At 44.4% G+C, this 12,849-nt stretch overlaps 1 protein-coding gene across 3 annotated transcripts in view; it reads left to right on the forward strand.

The window, feature by feature from the left end:
- Positions 1–698: 698 nt before the first annotated feature.
- SH3PXD2A (SH3 and PX domains 2A) overlaps positions 699–12,849 on the forward strand; it is a 294,236-nt gene continuing 282,085 nt past the window's right edge. For all 3 annotated transcript variants that reach the window (XM_048505256.1, XM_048505258.1, XM_048505257.1), the window contains exon 1: positions 699–919. In XM_048505256.1, the coding sequence (XP_048361213.1) occupies positions 848–919 (72 nt within the window). In that variant the 5' untranslated portion in view covers positions 699–847. The remainder of the gene's footprint in view (positions 920–12,849) is intronic.

The following is a 12,849-nucleotide window of genomic DNA, read 5'->3' on the forward strand; positions in this document are numbered from 1 at the left end:
GGAGAGGTGATCGCCCACTCCCCTTTTTGATCTCCTGGCTGGATAAGACTGAGCCCCGCAGCCCGCCCCTCCTCCAACCTCTTTGCCTTGTTCAGGGCTGAGCGAAGATCCCTGCGGCAGGAGGCAAACGGAGAGTCCGGGGAAGGGACCTGCGCGCACGCCTCCCTCTGCCCGAGCCAGCCCTGCCTTCCCCCTCCTTCCTTCCCCGGGGGCGGCTGCAGAAGTAGCAGCTGCACCAGGGAGCTTGGCCAAAGATCTGCCAGTGTTAGACAGGCAAGGAGCTGGGGCCGAAGATAACAGCAGAGCGGCGACTCCGGGAGGGAAGGGCCAGAAAGAGATACAAGCATACAGGAAACGCGGCACGAGAGAGCCGAGAGGGGACCTGCAGTTCGCTCCCCAAGGTCGGATGGAGAGTTCCCCCTCCGTTCCCAGCATAAATGCAAAGTGAAGCAGCGGAGTCGTGTTGCACCAGAATGAGAGGTGTAGGATCTTATGCAAGGGACTGAAAGCACCTCTGCTCTCCTTCCCAGTGAAAAGAGCACCCGGAAGGCTCAGGCGGGTGCCTGGGCGCGCGCGCGCATGCGATCCCTCTCTTGACTACTTGCGTGTCTTCCCGCACAATTCATCTGAAAAGAAAATCAGCGCTTCTCTAGAGATTTGGGAACTTTTGATTGCTTTTTGGTGCGGGGAGTGGTGGGGGGGTGGGAAGGAGGTGGGCGGGAGAGCAGCTCCCTAGGAAATCCTCCTTGAGCGCTAAGGAGCCATCCAGAAAAAATAAGCCCACTCATCATAATACAAGGATACATCTGGACTCTGTTTGCGTTTCCTGGCTTTCCTGGGGACGAAGATGCTGTCCTACGGCTTGCTGGACGCCAATGTGGTGGACGTGGAAAAAAGGCGGAATCCCTCCAAGCATTATGTGAGTACAGAAGGTGGCATGAGACTTGCAAGGTGATCAGAGGTTGTCCACTGGTGCAAATGCTGCCTGTCCTGTCAGCAGGTATTGACTTAGATGTGTGTTTGCCAGAGAGCTGTGGGACTGATGACTTCGACGTGTGTGAAAAATGACTGGGAAAGTGAGGCAGGTGGGATAGAGTTTCTGGAGCGGGGGCTGTATCCCTCTCCCCAAACTTCAAGGAACACCTTTGTAGACAGGCTTAATGGTCAGAGGGGAAGGGCTATTTGCAAGCTTTGTGTAATCACCTCTCTGGTGTACATTTCTGAATATTAGATTATGTGGGCTTTGGACATCTTAAATTCATCTGGATAGAGTGTCCAGTGAGGACAAAATGCTTTTCTGGGTTCTCTTAAAAGCACATAACCTGGGTTTTAAACAAACTTATTCTGGTATAATATAGATTCATGCAGAGGGCTACACTAAATAACGTTTTTTCCTCTACCACAGTATTTTTTTCTAATTTCTGCTCTTCATTGATAGTGGGCAACACATTTGGGGTGTGAGGTTGGACTAGATGATCTTTAGGTATCCTCTCATTCTGCGTTGACAATGCCAGTTATCAGTTTGTTCCTAAATAAGAATATGTATCTATAGTTCAGTTGAGTGATCATCTGTCATGAGAGGATATGCAGGAGGCATATCTTGTTTTATTTGAACCAGCTGGGTTTGTTTGTCCAATGTATTCTATTGGCCTGAAGGCACATCTGGCATAGATGCAGTTAGGTTCCTTCTGTTGTCCTCTCATGGTACTCTACAATGTATATTTCTCTCAGCTCTTGCAGAATTCAGTGGAACATTTCCTAAACAACCACTTAAGCCTTACAAACCAATCATCTCCTAGAGGACACTGGAATATTTCTTTAAGGATCTTGCTACTGTTGTTTGTGGCTTGGTTGTGCTGTATACCTCTGGTCGGTAGTTGACTTGCTCAACAGTGTTTCTGGGCAGTGACCCTACATGAACTCTCAGTTCTTCTCTTTAACTAAGCCAGCTCAGCCAGTGTGAAATGCTTTCTGGGTTCCTGTGGGGAGCAGGCCAGGACACCATATTGACATGACACTGTCATAGATCACTGTAGATCCAATGAGGACTGAGAATATAATTGGTATTATTGATTGATTGATTTAGTGCAGGGGTTGGCAATTTTTACTGTCAAAAGAGCCATTTTGCCCCCTCCCCCAAAAGGAAAAAAACTGCCTGGCACTACAAAACTCACTTGAGCCTTATAATGAGAGTAACACAGCTTATTAAGTCTAAAGTAGCCTATCAAGTCTACGTTAGCCTATGCCAGCTGCCCTGTTGGGCTTCCCCTCCTGTCCAGCCCTGTAGCTTCTACAAGGAATTGCCTGCCAGTCTCAGGCCAGACCACATATCCTGCACTGCTGTGCCAGCCTGGCCAGTTGTCTACTCAGGTAGGGAACCAGTGCAGAAGGGCAAAAGAGCTGCATGTGGCCTCTGAGCTGCAGGTTGCAGACCCCTGGTTTAGTGCTCTAGTTAGCCAAGTCAACACAACAAGGCATTTACAATCACAAATCAATTTTACAACCAAAAATATAGTCCAATGTTTACCAGTAAAAGCTTCAGGTACAGTAAACAAGCGGCATTGCTCATGACCAATAAGTTCAGCAGATATGTATTCCAGAATAGAAATTGTCTATAAATTAGTCTGAAAGGTCTGTAAGAATGACACCACTGTCACTTCCAGGGGGAAGGGATGAATTTGGGGGCAGCAGTTTAAAGCTCCCAACTAACCTCACTTCAGATACCATGGGTTCTTGCAAGAAAGCGCCATTATTGGTATGGCATTGATGTACTGAAGTCAGTGGACTTGAATCTCCAATGTCATACCAACAATGGTGCCTTCTTGCAGAGGTCTATGAAATGTAGTTCAGATGCCCGCAAAGAATGCATTATTTCTCATTTTAAAAAAATTATGTTTGATCCCAAGAGAGGAGAGAGATTGCCAGTTCAGAATCAGATTTCAAAGCCACCTGCCATTAGATAAAGAATGGATATTTTGCTCCAATCCTCATCATGTACTCCAAGCTAAGAGCCATGTGGGTGAACTATTTTTGCTGCAGCTCTGCACTGATTGGTCAGTTCTCTGTCCCTGCCTGTTCACTGGTCACTGGGCTGTGGAAACTGAGTGCTGAGAACAGCCTTCCCCTTCAGCCATTCCCTGGCAGTTAGTTAGGTATTGTGTTAATGTCATAAGTCTCAACCTTGTATCTTGACATGCTTTAAGTTGAATTATTCTTGTTGTCAAAAAGACAAACAGAGTGATCCTAAGCAGGTCTAGCCAGAATCCTATTCAGGTCTAGTCAGTGGGGTTCACTCCTAGGAAAATGTTTTTAGGATTGCACTGAAATAATAATCAGAGAAAGTTGAAATAGTGGCAGAGGCTTTTATACCAGTCCTGACCCCCACCAGTTCCAGTCCACAGATTGGGTATCTCCCGCATGCACTGGAGTGCAGAATTGTACATGTTGCCTTTCCCACCTCTTCTATTTGCTTCTTCTACATGTACCTTTCAGATACTTTAGTTTCCACAACATTGATTTATCTGGTTAACCAGGCCATAATGTGAAGTTGGTCTTGGATTCGCATACATTAGGAGGGCTTCTACAGATGCTCCTGAGAATGCCAGTCGCAGGACAAGCTATCAACTCTGCTCTGGGACTTAAAGCTGCAGGTTAGAATGCCAGAATACTGTGGGGTTTTTTTCTCCAGAGACATTATGAAAGTAGATGTCACCCCAATCTTACATGACAGAAATAAATGACAAATAACAGAGGACTTCAGTCATCTATTATACAGTTATTCATTTCTCTCATAAAGCATCACATTAGCACATTGCAGGTTATTTTTCTTATATATAGGCTGCAGTGAGGTTCAGACAGACACATAACTGCATAGGACTAGATCAAGCCCTGAATATGTTGCTGTATCTGCATGAGCCATTGCATAACTGTGATGGAGTGAGAGCTATTCTTAAAGCATTTGGCTATATTCCAGAAACTGTGATGTTCAGCATTCATTAACCCAGGAGGAAGATGCAGGTTTCTGTTGTGGCTCTCAGATGGTAACTAGATGAATAACAGTGCAGTCTTAAACAAATAATGTCCAAGGAGTAAGCCCCATTGAGTACATTTGAGTAGGATTCTCAGTAGACCTGCTTAGGACTGCATGGTTAATTTTGCTCTGTTCTTCTATGCACTATTCTGTTTGAACATTCTTGAGACTGGGAGCCTGATGTCAGACCTCCAACATTCTGTGCAAGTTTTAATTTCCCCATTATAAAGTGAGCAAACTATTATAGATTGCATTAGTAATCTGTTAAGGGTCTTTTTGTTTTTCAAGGAATGGGTGAAAAGATCAGAACTCTTTGGAGGCAACAGAGTTCTGGAGCAGAGAGACTTTGAGCATGTGATCCATATTAATTGTCTCTAACTATTTTTATTTTATTCTTTGATTTATATCCTGCCCTCCCCGGTAGGGCTTAGGGCAATGAACAACAACAGTCGTAACTGTGGGGACTAGAAGCTTGCTATCTTAGCAAAATGAAAGCTACTTATCTCAAAATTCTGTGGCAAGTTTCTGATTCAGTGGTCGTGCAGATTCCTTAGACTCCTCCCAATAATAGAGTAGCCCTGTAATACGAATGTGTTGAAAACAGTTTCATGCTTCAACATGAGTTAATGTACATTGTTGCAACATAATTCAGGTTTATGATTCTTCTTCCCATTCAAACTCCCTGAAGGGTGCCATTTGATTTCCCAGATTCCTGCCAGGTTGATCTATCAAATCTGTATTGGCTGACTGGGCTCCTCCTGGAGTGCTTTCATGTGCTGCATTTTAACATGTTATTTGAAATTCATGCCGAGAAGGAGTGATCAAAACCCATCCACAGCCTCAGGCCAACTGCATTTTTTTGTTTGCCTTTTCCCCAATTCTGTACATTAGCACTGGCTAAGTGAATCCAGCTGTCATTATGATATGATTCCCTTCAGGACTTTTTCATGTGCTTTCTTCAGTCTGGTTTTAAATGTCTCACTGCTGCAATGTGCAAAACTCGGTTTTGCCTATATGGGAAAAGGAACCATCTGTAGCAATTTTTCTACCCAAGGTCAACATTGCAATGGGATTATTTTCAGCATGGTGACTGCTAGCTCTTATCTCTCACTTTCTCTCTGATGTTTAAAGACTGGGGAGAGGAGGATGCATATAAAGAGCAGCATGCTCAAATATTTGTGAGTGTGATTCAGCAACACCCACAAAAGTATATGCATATGCCAAGTTCTATGGTTCCAGGAGATATAGGAGACATCACTGACCAGAGTACACCTAGGTGTTCATATGTACACTTGTTCCAATTCATTCCTTGCCTCTCCCATCCCCCCTCTTTTCTGTGTCATCATCTGTCAAAGTTTAGATTACGGTGTCTTTTGGAAAATTAAAAAAATATTCTGTCAAGTGCCATGTACATCTATAGTGTGGTATAAATAAATAATGTGCTTCTGAAAAACACAGCCTGAACTAACAGATTGGAGACAAAAAAAAATGTAAAGCCAGGTAGGTGTTACCAAGTCATTTTTTCTTCTTTTTACTGTGTTTACCTGAAAGGAAGACAACCTATGAATGTAAGAAGAGTGCCCTGAAAATGTATACATGACTAATTTGATTACTGTGCTTACTTGAGTGTAAATGTAAGACAGCCTTCTCTCTTTTTTGACCATACACATGGGGAAAAAAACTAGTCTTCCTTTTGATAAGTACAGCTATATGCTACATTATTCAGTGGTAGGGGGAGCCTAGTTATAAATATGGTAAATGTGAAATTGGACTCAGAAGTGTTCCAGATGAGAGGGTCAGGTATGGAGTGCCTTTAAAAAGAACTGCAGACTCCTGAACTGTTTGTTCATGTCAGCTCCCCCAAGTGGCGCTTGTTGTCCTTCAAAGACAACTGCGTTTGAAAACTATGGCTTATTTTAACTGTGGTTTGTTTGTGAATGCCTTTACAAAGGCTGGTTTCATCACCATCATAACTTCCTCTAGTTCCCTTGCAAAGATCTAGCTGGTATCCTAGGCTGCACTGAGGAACAAGCCAGAATTAAGGCAGGATTTTTACATCAATATATCTTGCAGAAGAGAGCTAGTGTGGTATAGTGATTAAGGTGTTGAACTAGGACCTGGGAAACCCAGGTTGAAATCACCACTTGTGCCATGCTGAATGACCTTGGGCAAGTTGCACACTCTAACCCAGGCTAGCAGTTGGGTGGGAGACCTCCAAGTAATGTGAGGGTCATGACATGGAGGTAGGCAATGGCAAACTGCATGCAAATGTCTCTTGCCTTGAAATCCCCATGGGGACACCGTAAGTCAGCTGTGACTTCATTGCAAAAAAAATTGCAGAACCATAGTTAAGATAAACGGTGATAAATAAGCCAACTTCAAACCACGGTTAACTAGAAAGCAAAGTAGAAGAAAACTTTTGTAAGCCTTCATATGCTTCTTCATGTGATGGAGGTTCTTCAGAAGTAAGGCAAATCTCCTTGAATAAATCCAGCAAGATTATTACTGCCTGCTTTTGTTCCATCTAAGTGTGTTTTAGAGACTGATAGTGTCTGCTTTAAATACCAATGGAACTGATGCAAGCAAACCTATATAACAACCCAGTGTTGATGTCATTTGCCATCTAAAATCCATTTCCTATTTGGTACTTATGGAGCAGGATTTAAATAATAGTATTTGGTACTTGAATGTACAGGCATTCTTGGCAGGAAACAGCTGGTTTTTATATTATCTATAGGCTGTTTCTTTGTCAACAGCCATTTTATGTTGCTTCCTCTTAACAACCATGTGTCCATACAAAAAGGAAACAGTTCACAAAGCAGGGTTGCTAGAAGGCAGTTCACAGTACTGTGTTAATATATCTAATCAAATGCTTTGATGTGTCCCAGTAGAGCTAACTTCTTGTTTTTTTGCCTCGGGCGTCAATAATATGTATTGTGTTAATACAGGAACACATAAAGCTGCTTTATAGTCAGTCAGACTATTGGGCCATTTTTGACTAATATTGTCAATTGTAAGCAGCAGCTATCCAAGCTGTCAGTCAGAGGGCTATCCTAGCCTTGCTAGCTGAGGTATTTTTCTCTCATGATGCCTGGGATGTGCCTTAAAGACCTCCTGTAGGTGTAACCTCAGCTTGTGGGTTCTGTGGGGCAGTACTTGGAATGAGTTGCAACAACAATTTTTAAACAACAAAATGGTTTACTTTTCTTTACATATAACATCAACATTTAACGTTACAATTCAAGGTCCTGTTCAGGTTGCATTTCAAGTCCTTCTATTTACAGTCTACTGATATTGCCAAGTCCAAATTCTTCTTTGCAAGTTGGTTGGCTCCTGAAGACTCCAAGGGCTTGATGAACAGGTTGCAACATGATGAAGGTCTCCAGGAGAACTCTCACCCATTACAACCACAAAAGAAAACCCTGAAACAATAAACTCCAACATTTACAACACAGCAAAACAACAACTACCTTCCCAGTAGTTCCCAACAATATTGAAATTACCTTAACAAGGTGTTAAGGGCTTATAGAAATCAAGATCCGAGTCTGGTAGCCTTGTTCTTCTGCAAAAGAGCTCTTTCAGCCTCTCTGCTGCTCCGAGTCTCCACCCCTTACTGGGTCAACCCATTCTGGGCAAACCCATTCTGGGCATGGGGGTTACATAGGCAAATCAGGAGTTTTATTCATGAGCTATGTCTCTGTTTCCAAAATTGAACACATCTACACAGGTACAGAAACATTCTTTTTAGAAAGGAGTACTGCTTTCTCAGTTAAGAGCTCCTCCATATAGGGTTGCCAGGTCTGGGTTGGACAGTTCCTAGAGACTTATGGTCAGAGCCTAGGGAAGTCTGAGGAGCCTGTGGAGTTTGAGGAGGGAAGGGAAGTCAGCAGGTATATGATGCCATAAAGTCCACACTTCAAAGCTGCCATTTTCTCTAGGGAAACTGATTGCGGTATTCCAAAGATTAGTTATAATTCCAGAACTCCAGGTCCCACCTGGAGGGTGGCAGCTGTAAAGTCTGTCAGTAAATCTGTCAACTGCAAATGGAAGATTTGCTATTTAAATCAGCCCCCAAGAACTGATTTAAATAGCAACTGATTATTTAATTCATTATTTCTGGTTCTTTCTGTTTCCATTAATAGTTGCCTGTGCAAAGTGCTAATAAGTACTATGGCAGTCATGAAGCCACTTTCCAGAGCAGAGTATCTTTTTTTAGAGATTCAGAATAAAATTGAAATGAATAAATATGCTAAATACCTAAGTGGTTTTTTTTTAATCAGAAAGCTGCTAAAGCAGCAGGAAGTGTTTAAGACAGAATCAGTAATTGAGGGTGTGGGGATAGGGAGTCATGTAACAAAAACAAGCATCCTGTAGGATGGTATGTTTGTAAAGAATAGTTAGATCAAGAACCTGCTTTTTGACAAATGACACAGCCCTTTTTTCCACTTCAGTGCTTTTATTGAAAAGCTGAAATGACACTGATATTCACCCCCTTCTTGATCAAGGCTGGAACTGATAGAACTGCTGCTATTTCTCTGGAATATGGTCCATTCTGGGATGAGTCACATGAACGTAAGAGCAACTTTGCTGGATCAGAGCAAGGGACCTTGTAGTCCAGCATCTATACGGGTTGGATGCCCCTGACAGTCCTATTGTTGTCCTCCTAGCACTGGTATTTAGCAGGTTAGTGCCTCTGAACATGGAGTTTCCATATAGTCATTGTGGCTGAGAGCTGTGGATGTACTCGTTCTTCATGCATTTGGCTCATCCTCTTCAAAATCCACCAAATCAGTTGCCATTAATACATCCCAAATGTTAATTACTGTTTGAGTAATGAAGTACTTCATTTGTCAGTCATGACACTTCTGCCCATCTATGTCACTAGGTCCCCCTGAGGTCTAGCAGTGAGAGGGAGAAAAAGCTATATCTATCCACTTTCTCCACCCTGTGCATAGTTTCATTTTTTAATGTCCGCTCCAAGTCCTCTTTCCTAGCCTGAAAAATCTTTCCTCGAATGAAATGTGTTCCAACCCCTTAATCATTTTGGGTGCCCTCTTCCATACTTTTTCCAGCTCTGAAAGATACAGTGAACAGAAATATATACAGTATTCCAAATGAGGTCACACCACACTCTGTACAAGGGCATTGAAATACTGACTGATTTTCCGTCTCTATGCTAGTATCCCCCAGCGTGGGGTTTGCCTTTCTCATTGCTGCCACAAACTGAGTTGACCTTTTCATCAGGATTTATACTACAACTCCAGGATCTCTTTCAATTTTGTTTTCAGCCAGTTCAGACCCAAAAGGGAAGGGTTTTTTTCCATTTTTAAAAAATGAAATGTCTTCAGAGATACAAAGACACGGTATGAGAATCACTGATTCTCATATCATGTCTTTGTAGTATCAAAGACACTTCATTGAAAAAAATGGAAAAACCAACACATGCACATCATCGGCAGGGAAAACTTAGTTTATTTGTGTACTTTACAAGCTGAGATATCAACTGCCTGCAATGCAAGCAGAGGAAACAGCCCTGGGTACTGTTCATATAATGGGGGGAAGCACGATGAATCCCTGGAGCAGCAGAAAATGGTAGTGTCATGAGCCAGTCCCTGGATGATGAGGACTCAGACACAGAGCCTGAAGACAGCAGAACTGACTTCTTGCAAGGAGATGCAGGCAACACAGCGAGCTCCAAGCCCTTCTCTGTCAGCCAAGGCAGAGCATGATGCTGTGCAGCTGGGAGAGCCATCAGGAGCCTCAGATGAGCAGAGTGATTAGTTAGCTGCATGAAGGAGACAAAGACAGAGGCTGCAGCTTCAGTTTAAAAGAAGTGCCCATATTGCTGCTAGGTTTAGCAGAAGGCTCTGAGCTAGACCAGGGGTAGGGAACCAATTGGCCATGCTGGTAGGGGCTGATGGGAATTGTAGTTCCTGAACATCTGGAGAGCCGCAGGTTCCCTACCCCTGAGCTAGACTCATCGGCATCTGAAGAGGACTAAGTCTTTGCAGGACCCTGACCCCATTAGCACAGGCATCCTACTTATGCCCGGCTTGGCTCTGCTTGGTTGTAACACGTGTAGTTCCTGGTAAGCTCCACGTACCTGGTCTTTCTCTGAATTGCAGTTCTCAGCCTGCTGGCCTGCTTGACCTCCTATCTGTGCCTTAACTCCAGCCTGTCTGGCTATACCTTTGCTTGTTGCCCACCTTGACACTGGACTCCCTGACCACAACAGGCAGGTGTGAGCTGCTGGACAGGTTGCAGATCAGGGGGAAGGGAAAAAAACCCTGTTCTCATATGCTTTATTTGTCCATGCTGTCTGGACAAAAAAAATGAGCAAATTCCCCCCCCCCCCCCCCCCCCGATGTCTTATTTGTGTTGTGCAGAACAGACCATTCTCAATCCACAGTTGATACCTGACAAGGTTGGGTCACTATCACAGGGCACAGTTCAAATACCTTTAAGTTCCATTCATCTCAATGAGAAAGCTTTAACTGTATTCCCAAGTTTCCCATTCTGATCAAATAATTGGACATAATACTGATTAATTTCACCTGGACTGGTTATATACATCTAATTATTGGTGGCTGAACAAGCTTCCAAGATGCAGCCAAGTTATGGTTACCCCCTGGGGTTTTCATGAAAGAGACATTAAGGCCCTTTCCGCAGGGGCCACGCGAGCAGGGGTGCACTGCCATAGTTTATGCCAGTGCACCCCCCCGGGGGGCCATTCACATGAACGGCCCCATTGCCCCAGCAGCCAGCGGCGCAGCATCCACAGGGACCACACCACTCCCAGTGCCCTTTTATCTTCTGCCAGCTCCTGTCACTTTGTGGAAGCCAGGGGGCACACTCCTTGTGGCCATAATGGCACCTCCAGGATTGGAAGCCAGGAGGCGTGTCTCCTGGCCTCCACAGAGCAACGGGAGCCAGCAAAAGGTAAAAGGGGACCAGGAGCAGTACGGGAAAAATGCCGGCTTTCACCCGGTGCCGTTTGCTCAGCACCGGATGGAAGCTGCTGTTTTCAAAAAAACTCTGGGGCAGAGAAAACACTGTTGCATGTGTGAGTGTGTGAGGGAAATGCCGCCACCGCCGTGCTGCAGAATCAGCAACTGTGCGATCTTCTCCCCCACAACGGCATTTTTACTGGCCCCATGCGGTCTAATAGCCTATTCAGAATGGGCCTAAGACAGTGATGGCGAACCTTTTCAAGACCGAGTGCCCAAATTGCAACCCAAAACCCACTTATTTATCGCAAAGTGCCAACGCAGCAATTTAACCTGAATAACCCCCTTGAGCAGGGGCCAGCCTGCTGTAGCCACCAGCAAGTCCCACATGCGCCACTCTGCACCTCTCTAGCAACTCTGCCACCTCTGCCCGCCCCCCGGGCAGCAGCCACCTGGAGCACAGGCATCAGGCCTGTCAGCCAAGTCCTCCCTGCTCACTGAGCTGCATGCACATCAAGTCCAGTGGCCCAGGCCAGCCTAGATGTGTGTGTGTGTGGGCAATTTCTCCCCCACATGACAAGAAGAAGAAGAAGAAGAAGAAGAAGAGTTTGGATTTATATCCCCCCTTTCTCTCCTGCAGGAGACTCAAAGGGGCTTACAATCTCCTTGCCCTTCCCCCCTCACAACAAACACCCTGTGAGGTGGGTGGGGCTGAGAGAGCTCCGAGAAGCTGTGACTAGCCCAAGGTCACCCAGCTGGCGTGTGTGGGAGTGCACAGGCTAATCTGAATTCCCCAGATAAGCCTCCACAGCTCAGGCGGCAGAGCTGGGAATCAAACCCGGTTCCTCCAGATTAGATACACGAGCTCTTAACCTCCTACGCCACTGCTGCACAAACTCTGTGTGTGCGTGCCAACAGAGAGGGCTCTGAGTGCCACCTCTGGCACCCGTGCCATAGGTTCGCCACCACTGGCCTAAGAGATGGCTTGTCATTGCCTGCCTCTACTTAGCAAGCCTGGACTTTCTTAGTGGTCACCTATCCAAGGATTTACCAGGGCCAAACCTGCTTAGCTTCTGAGATCAGACTAGCCTGAACCATCCAGATCAAGGCATCTAAATAATGACAAGATCTAATAGGAAGATACAGGAGTCACAGATTGGAAGCAAATGCTTTTATAGCCCCAAAACAAATTATGAAGCTTATAGGCAGTAAATGTGAATCAGTCTTAGCCCTATAGGAGAAGAGATGTTAAACTTGAGACAGCTCAAAGCTCACTTACTATGGAGTAAGTCCAATTGAATTCAGTTAGATTTACTTCTGCGTATAAAGATCTAATGTGTGGAAATAGGCAGTGGTTTTTCATGGCATCCCATTGAGCCTGTATTGAAAGGAAAGAATATTTTTCTCCAGGCCTGTTGACAACCCTACAGTGATAGCAAAATACTAATAAGTCAGAATTCTGATCTGATCCCCATTTGTCTAAATTAGCTCATAAATTATGTTTTCTAGGTCTCTTCCCCTTACTGCTGTCCTAGTGATTAATTAGATAATCTAGTTATTAGAATGAGATCTTTGAAACAACATCTGGAAGCAAAAATCTTGAAATAAAAGTCTTTGTCAAGCCAAACATGTATTTATTGTGTTGTCTCCAGCTAATTTTTGAGTATAATCAGCAGGGTATAATCTTATAACGTCCACTCTCCCAAGCAGCCATTTTCTCCAAGGGAAATGGTTTTCATCATCTGGAGATCAGCTATAATTCTGGGACATCTTCCAGGGCCCACCTGAAGTTATCTTTGCTATCACTGTGTGCTCCTAATGTGCAAACTAAACTTTCCTAAAGCTCAACCTGTTCTTTTCAAGGTGTTTTAG

This window comes from Sphaerodactylus townsendi, linkage group LG08, assembly GCF_021028975.2.
Source record: "Sphaerodactylus townsendi isolate TG3544 linkage group LG08, MPM_Stown_v2.3, whole genome shotgun sequence".
NCBI lineage: Eukaryota > Metazoa > Chordata > Lepidosauria > Squamata > Sphaerodactylidae > Sphaerodactylus > Sphaerodactylus townsendi.